The 8,898-nt window shown below is 43.6% G+C and overlaps 1 protein-coding gene across 3 annotated transcripts; it reads left to right on the forward strand.

Moving 5' to 3' along the window:
- The first annotated feature begins 1,313 nt into the window (after positions 1 to 1,313).
- On the forward strand, positions 1,314 to 7,279 carry LOC135514275 (zinc finger and BTB domain-containing protein 26-like). 3 transcript variants are annotated; one of them, XM_064937637.1, is made up of 3 exons: positions 1,314 to 1,557; positions 2,929 to 3,096; positions 3,287 to 7,279. In XM_064937637.1, exons 2-3 carry the CDS (start codon positions 2,956 to 2,958, stop codon positions 4,511 to 4,513), a joined length of 1,368 nt encoding a protein of 455 aa, XP_064793709.1. In that variant the 5' UTR covers positions 1,314 to 1,557; positions 2,929 to 2,955; the 3' UTR covers positions 4,514 to 7,279. The 3 variants fall into 3 exon arrangements, with proteins under 3 accessions (XP_064793709.1, XP_064793708.1, XP_064793710.1); XM_064937636.1 differs by having other exon boundaries at positions 1,314 to 1,549; XM_064937638.1 differs by having other exon boundaries at positions 1,529 to 3,096.
- Positions 7,280 to 8,898: the final 1,619 nt, after the last annotated feature.

Genomic DNA, 8,898 nt, shown 5'->3' on the forward strand with positions numbered 1-8,898 from the left:
GCCTGCCCCTGTGGTGACAATAAACATTGTTACTTCACACAGTCTGCACTTGGGTCTTCCCTTGATTCCTGATAGTACGAACTGGCCATTACTGACCCAGTAGACTTGGACCAGCTCCGCAACGCCATCTACTCCAAAGGAGCCCTCATTGGTAGACACGAGGAGATGCTTTGTGGTCTGATGGAAGGGTTCCAGGACGTGGCCAAACTTCATGACCTAGCATTGGATGCTTTGCGGGAGTAATTCCGTGGGTTGCCTACTAGGTAGCCTACCACCGCGGTAACCTCCCAGCCCCTCAGTAACTCGGCTGGTTGCAGCACTGTCACCCCAGTTTCCCGGGAACCCCGCTTACCTCCCCCGGAGTGCTACAATGGAGATTCCAGAACCTGCCGGAACTTAATATCCCAGTGCTCCCTCGTTTTCGAGCTGCAGCCTTCTTCTTTCCACTCAGACCACTCGAAGATGGCGTACATTATTACGCTGATGTCCGGGAGGGCACTCGTCTAGGCCACGGCATTGTGGGAGCAACAATCTGTCGTCTGCTTCAGTCTGGATGCATTTGCAGCGGAGGTGAGAAAGGTTTTTGAGACTCCGGGGTCCGGAAGTGAGGCTGCCCGGAAGTTACTCGAGCTTCGGCAGGACTCCCTCAGTGTGGCAGACTATGCGCTGGAGGTCCGCACGCTGACAGCGGAGGGTACGTGGAACCCGGAAGTGCTGTTCAACATGTTCCTGCACGGATTAAAGGCAGGGGTAAGGGACGAGCTTGCAGCCTGGGAACTACCGATGGATCTTGACTCACTCATTGCCTTAAACCATCCGGCTCCATTGACGGTTTCGGGAACGTAGGAGGGAGAAGAGGTCTGATTGCAGTCACTCAAGGATCCCACTTTGCATCTGATGAACTCCAGAAGTCCTCAAGAGGATTCAAGCTTACCCGAGTTCCTCCAAGAGCCTCCGAAGACTGCCGAGGCCGGGTCACAGTCTCGTTACCCATCACGCCACAAAAGCCACAGCCCTTGCAGAGCAAGGGGAACAACTACTTCAGGTCTCAGAGCGAGTGACGTCACCGATTGAAACGCTATTAGCACGCACCACCGAGAACAAGCTAGCCATTTCACATCAGTTACAGATAGTCACTTCACCCCTACCAACAGTCGTGGCCAAAAGTTTTTAGAAATGTCATGTAATGAGTAGTGTGATTGTTAATGGAAAATAATTAGACCATTTTTTTGGTTACTGCGTCCATGTGTATAGGCTACAAGGACATTGAAATTATGCTCTTTGCAAGTCTTTCAAACAAGCCCTAAAAAAAATATATTTTCAACTTTCACTTTCAACCGAATCGGCCGTAGAAGGACGTATTTTTATAGGTGTCTTTTCAACGACATGAAACATACGTATATTCGACATGAAAAAATACGACTTTTCAACTTTCACTTTCAACCAAAACCGAAGGTATATTAACCGTCGGGTAAAATCGTCTTTTCAACGTCTTTTTAACGACAGTTTGCTGGGTGGGATACCGGAGACGCGTTGGTTGTCAATTTTGGTGAGGAGGTGAGTCAGGCAGTGCGTCCCTTCTCAGAGCCGCGAGGCTATGTCACAATGGGACGACGGACTATCCGGCATCATCGTATGTGGACCATGATACAGCTTTAGGTCCTTGGGACCACTCACTCACCGTTAGTCTGACCACTAGCTGTAATGGCTCTCTACCGCTTTAAAAAGGCATCCCTCTCTCGACCGCTCGAGTTGAGATTGTGGCGCCCCTCCCTACTCTTCCGCACTGTTTTTGAAGACGATTCTATATTGAAAAGTAGATTCATCTAAATCGGTTTTACCGTGAGAAAGCCAGATTTCGTGGAGGGATTTTCCTATTGGCAATAGACGATAGGAGAATATTTTCTCTAGCGCTGATATGTTGTATTGCCGTTGTCTTTACATTCCGCAAACAGTGGTGAAATATGGCCACTGTTTTAGAGCAGCATTCAGATTCTCTTGAAGAAAATGATCACCAAATAGACATTTGATTTTGCTAGGTCGTTTCTCTAAACAATGAATGACGTTTTACTGTGTTTGTTAGATTTTACTCCAAAGGGACTAACATTGTTTGTTAATGTTCATCAAACATTAGTTAGTCTTCCAACGAATAGGCTATCGAAGGGTCGCGCGTTAACCAGGCTATATATCCTCTCCACAGCAGCATAATAACAATCCTCACATTACCACGTGAGATTGGAGATTTTGATATTGTTTTAGTACCTGATATGTTGGATTTTTCATATTGATCTCTTATAATTTCAGCATTATTGTTCAATTATCTATTTTGTAATATGTTATGTCATGAACTCATATTTATTTTGTCAAGTTTGGGACTGCTTTATTGCACCCTCGACAACCACTGTGATTATTATTATTTGACCCTGCTGGTCAACATCTTGGCCACCCCTCAAGAGGACTGGCCACCCCTCATATCCTGGTTCCTCTAGGTTTCTTCCTAGGTTCTGGCCTCTCTAGGGAGTTTTTCCTAGGCACCTTGCTGCTACACCTGCATTGCTTGCTGTTGGGGTTTTAGGCTGGGTTTCTGTACAGCACTTTGAGATATCAACTGATGTAAGGGCTTTCTAAATAGATATGATTTGACTATGACTTTTGGGTAATTATGCACTTCTTCACATGATACTGCATTGCTCAGAAATCCAAATAAAAGTTGTACTCCTCCTCCTGCTTTGAGCCTTTATAATGTCTTTTGAGCATTTATGACATATTCAACTGTCTCAAACTGGCTGTTATTAAGTCAGGATCATTCAGATAATAATATAAGAGGGTCATATGCTTATGACAAGTCATAAAATGCTTTTAAACTGCAGCATCTTCCATATACCTGTTATCAAATGTATTGCCATTGTATCTGCTCTCTTCTACCAGGCCTGCAGGCAGCTGCAGTAAGCCACCATGTCCATGGCCCAGCAGCAGAACCAGGTGATCCTCCAGTTCCACTTCGGAACCTTCGGAGACTCCATGCTGCAGAAGATGAACCTGCTCCGCCACCAGACCAGTTTCTGTGACGTCACTGTGCGCATCAATGACCTGGAGGTGCGTATCCATCAATCACCTGTGTTTTTGCACTTTTTAAGCATTCTATGCTGCTTTTACTGTATACCATGTTTGTTAAATCTATTTAATCTATTTAGATTATTATTGTATTATGCACATGACCTTGAGTTGCAGTCTCTGTATGAATTGTGCTATACAAATAAAGTTTTTCTATCAATATTATTATTAGGTCCCAGGTCACAAGGTGGTGTTGGCAGCCGGTTCTCCCTTCCTCCGGGACCAGTTCTTTCTGCAGGACTCATCCACGAGGGAGGTCCAGATCTCCATGATCCAGGAGGCGGAGGTAGGCCATCAGCTGCTCCTGTCCTGCTACACAGGAACCCTGGAGCTGCCTGAGATAGAGCTGGTCAACTACCTAACTGTGGCCAGCTTCCTCCAGATGGGCCACGTAGTGGAGCAGTGCACCCAGGCTCTCAAGAAGTTCATCCAGCCGCGACCCTGCCAGGTGAAACAGCAGCCTCGGGAGGAGGAAGAAGATGGAGAGACTCTCAGAGCCTCTCATGCCCAGAGACTACAGGAGCTGCCCCAAGCACAGGTAGTGCATTGTCAGGTGGAGGAGGATGATGAAGACGATGAAGATGATGTGACAATTCAGCTGATGACCCCTCCCCAGAGGCAGAAGCGAGACAGGAGTGAGGGCGAGGAGAGCCCCATCACCATCGTAAAGGTGGAGTCTGTGTGTGAGCGGATGTCTGAGATGTCTGAACGCCCCTCTACCTCCACCGCAGTGTGCTTCCCCACCAGCCCCCCATTGTCGATACACTCCCCCGAGCCCCAGCACTCCCTCATCAACTCCACAGTGGACACCCGGGCTAGCGAAATGACCATGCCACCCATGCCAGGATACCCACTCAGCCCCCTTCCACTACCCACCTCAGCCACAGGGAGACCCAATCTGGGGGGGCACCTACGAAACTCAGACAAATCCCTTCAGTGGTACCACCAGTGCCCAAAGTGTGCCCGCGTGTTCCGCCAGTTAGAGAACTACGCCAACCACCTCAAGATGCACAAGCTGTTCATGTGCCTGCTGTGTGGCAAGATGTTCACCCAGAAGGGTAACCTGCACCGTCACATGCGGGTCCACGCTGGCATCAAGCCCTTCCAATGCAAGATCTGTGGCAAGACCTTCACTCAGAAATGCTCTCTCCTGGACCACCTGAACTTACACAGCGGAGACAAGCCCCATCGCTGTAACTACTGTGACATGGTGTTTGCACACAAGCCCGTGCTCCGCAAACACCTCAAACAAATCCATGGCAAGAACAGCTTTGACAACGCCAACGAGAGGAGCCAACTACACAACGGGATTCTGGACTTTGAGTATGGGCGTCTGCAGGACTGTAGCATGGACAATAGCATGGACAATAAGCCAGTTCTTGTGGGTGACTCTCTGTAGCACTGTATCGCTTTACATTTCTGCTGAGTCACAAATCAATAGCTGCGTAGTAGTGTTAGCTGAATTGTAAACCACACTGTAAGGTACTTGAAGGTATAACACTGAATACTAGAAGAATAGTTACTGTAAAATGAGTACCAAAAATATGAACTGAAATGATTTGTCCTCATGAGTATTGTTTTGGCTAAGGAAGCCTACAGTAGAACCAAAGTGATTATAGTGTGTCTGTAGAACATATGTTTTTATTGTCAATGATGCCTCTTTTGGAAATGGGGTAGATGATATACACTACTGTTCAAAGGTTTGGGGTCACTTAGATATGTCCTTGTTTTTGAAAGAAAAGCACTTTTTTTGTCCATTAAAATAACATCAAATTGATCAGAAATACAGTGTAGACATTGTTCATGTTGTAAATTACAATTGTAGCTGGAAACGGCGGATATTTAATGGAATATCTACAGTTGAAGTCGGAAGTTTAAATACACCTTCGCCAAATACATTTCAACTCAGTGTTTCACAATTCCTGATATTTAATCCTAGTATAAGTCCCTGTTTTTATGGTGGATTTGGAGCAGTGGCTTCTTCCTTGCTGAGCGGCCTGTCAAGTTATGTTGATATAGGACTCATTTCACTGTGGACATAGATAGTTTTGTACCTGTTTCCTCCAGCATCTTCACAAGGTCCTTTGCTGTTGTTCTGGGATTGGTTTGCACTTTTCACACCAAAGTACGTTCATCTCTAGGAGACAGAACACATTTCCTTTCTGAGCGGTATGACGGCTGCGCGGTCCCAATAGTCATACTATTGTTTGTACAGATGAACGTGGTACCTTCAGGCGTTTGGAAATTGCTCCCAAGAATGAACCAGACTTGTGGAGGTCTTGGCTGATTTCTTTTGATTTTCCCATGATGTCAAGCAAAGATGCACTGAGTTTGACAGTAGGCCTTGAAATACATCCACAGGTACACCTCCAATTGACTCAAATCAATTAGCAGCTTCTAAAGCCATGACATCATTTTCTGGAGTTTTCCAAGCTGTTTAAAGGCACAGTCAACTTACTGTATGTAAACTTCTGACCCACTGGAATTGTGATACAGTGACTAATTGAAATAATCTGTCTGTAAACAATTGTTAGAAAAATGACTTGTGTCATGCACAAAGTAGATGTCCTAACCGACTTGCCAAAACTATAGTTTGTTAACAAGAAATTTTTGGAATGGTTGAATAAAAAGTTGTAATGACTCCAACCTAAGTGTATGTAAACTTCTGACTTCAACTGTACGTAGGCGAACAGAGGCCCATTATCATCAACCATCACTCCTGTGTTCCAATGACACGTTGTGTTATCTAATCCAAGTTTATCATTTTAAAAGGCTAATTGATCATTAGAAACCCTTTCGCAATTATGTTTGCACAGCCAAAAACTCTTGTCCTGCTTAAGGAAGCAATAAAACTGGCCTTCTTTTAGACTAGTTGAGTACCTGGAGCATCAGCATTTGTGGGTTCGATTACAGGCTCAAAATGGCCAGAAACAAAGGACTTTATTTTTTTTGACGCCATTGGTCAAGCATGGTGGAGGCAATGTGATGGTCTGGTGGTGCTTTGGTGGTGGTAAAGTGGGGGATTTGTACAGGGTATAAGCGATCTTGAAGAAGGAAGGCCATCACTCCATTTTGCAACGCCATGCCATACCCTGTGGATGGTGCTTAATTGGAGACAATTTCTTCCTACAACAGGACAATGACCCAAAACACAGCTCAAAACTATGCAATAACTATTTAGGGAAGAAGCAATCAGCTGGTATTCTGTCTATAATGGAGAGGCCAGTACAGTCACCGGATCTCAACCCTATTGAGCTTTTGTGGGAACAGCTTGACCGTATAGTACGTAAGAAGTGCCCATCAAGCCAATCCAATTTGTGGGAGATGTTTCAGGAAGCATGGGGTGAAATCTCTTCAGATTACCTCAACAAATTGACAAATAGATTGCCAAAGGTCTGCAAGGCTGTAATTGCTGCAAATGGAGGATTCTTTGACGAAAGCAAAGTTTGAAGGACACTATTAGTTCAATTAAAAATCATTATTTATAACCTTGTCAACGTCTTGACTATATTTCCTATTCATTTTGCAATTAATTTCATCAATGTTTTCATGGAAAACAAGGACTTTTCTCAGTGACCCCAAACTTCTGAACGGCAGTGCATGCTTGAATATTGTGTAAGGACATGACATGTGGGTGAGGATAATGAGTATGTTGTGGTCCTACTGTGACACACAGTATCAGAGGATCAGATTCCCAACAGGAGAACAATAAGTCCCACTTTACTTCAAAAGAGAATCAACGGGATCTTAAGCACTTACAAATGTGTAATGTATATTGTTAGAATTGGAATTCATAACATATGGTTCGAATTGCAGGAGGTAACATATCATACCAAATGGATGACGTTGAACACTATTACTGAACGCACTACTTTCAAAACTACTGGCTGAAACGATACAAAACCTTTATAACGCATTTTAAGTGACACTAAAAGCTGATCTATTTGCTATGTTTTTACATTGGTAGGTACAGGATAATTACAGTGTGCGCGCACATTAGTACTTAGTGTGGCCTGTTTGGGCCAACTGTCAATTTAAGTTTATTTGCTAGTCTAATTGATAGCCTATAAAGTCCAAACAGGAATAGTTGTAAGTACTATGTAACTATGTGTATCTATACTGTAATAACACTGTACCAGCCAATGTCACCACCATGTAAATACTGGTATATGTTTTTCTGCACAATGGAACAAATCAAGTCAGCCTTAAACCTCAAAAGCATGAGCTCGCTTTCTACAGTAGATGGAGCCATTGTACACCATGTCATCACACAGCATGACGAGTTGTCATTTAAACCCTCTGAACTCTAGCTGGCCATTGTTGTGGGTGTATCACTGGGGTTACAGTACTGTCATTGGAACATGATTTAGACCACTCCCAATGCCACAGCATCAGGGTTATTATAATGTAGTAAATGAATGGACTCATAATGTTGACACTATTATTTTTCTCTGCTCCATTTAGATAGCAATATCCCTATTGTACTTCATACCATGCATTATGAATAGATGTATTCACTGTGTAACACATATCTCTGGTTTTATTTACATAGATCTGAGATTAAGGGACCTCATCAGTTGATTGATTACTTGACCAGTGATTACAAATAACCTACAGGCTTCCAGCCGCCCATCTTATTATACCATGTTGATGTGATTTCTGAGACATTAAACACATCACCAGTCATGGCAAAGATGTACAATTCTGAGCATGCCTGCACAGAGTTTTGTATGTGAATCTGGAACCCGTTTGTGCATAGATGCATGGTTTATGGGGCAACTGGCGTATCTTCCCGATCCTTGCCCAATCACTCAGGCAGACAGGTCCTGCTTTGCTGACGCTCTGCAGTGCCACTGTGTAGCCAGTCGCAATCCTAACTCTTGGTTCACCTACACTTACTGCACAAGCTCTATGTGCCTGTCATCGATGTCTATTTATATATATATAGTATATATAGATTTTTATGAATTCTTGGGGGGTTACTGACAAAATTATACAATAATTATATTATATATATAATATAATTATTGTATAATTTTGTCAGTAACCCCCCAAGAATTCATAAAAATCTACTACTAGAAAGCTAAGTATTTGTTTCTTGGACTTCAAGAATGTGACTGATCAAAGTGCTCCAGGTATTAAAAAATAAGTAATCGAACTGATTGAAAGTAAGGTGATATCGGTGAACAAATGCCGTGGTCAATGCTACCACTGCGCCAGTGCAGTGAGTGGAGCTTACTCGGGTGATCAAAAGCTCATATCAGACGGAGAGCCTAGTGCTTTGTTCTTAGGTAGTTCATTATGAGTTTGAGTTTAGAAAACGTTCTCTGCGCATTAGCGACTTGCATGGATGGTAAAAACAGCTTGAAAGCCATAGCAACACCAGAGAAACTGAGCAGAAGGGAGTGGTGATTCAAATATCAAATTCAGCAGTTCTGCAACATCTTAATTGAGCCTTTCATTCTACAAAATGTCCGGCATCAACACGTTACTTCAAGATAACTGTATAGGAAGCTCTGGGAACAGGTCGTCTGGATACTGAACAGCCACTAAATTGTAAATTGGCAGATGCAAATAGATGATTATATTTAGCAGACAACAGTTCTTGAGGGCTCAAACAAAAAAACGTGGTTTACGATGTTATTCATACTGGTGAACCGGTGTTTGAGTTGTGGTTGGAATATCAACAGTGCTTTATATCTGGCATATATTGGCATGCATCATTCAAGACTAAGTTTAAATTGTGTGCAGCACAATGGACATATAAGGCACAATGTCTCAGGG

This window comes from Oncorhynchus masou, chromosome 25, assembly GCF_036934945.1.
Source record: "Oncorhynchus masou masou isolate Uvic2021 chromosome 25, UVic_Omas_1.1, whole genome shotgun sequence".
NCBI lineage: Eukaryota > Metazoa > Chordata > Actinopteri > Salmoniformes > Salmonidae > Oncorhynchus > Oncorhynchus masou.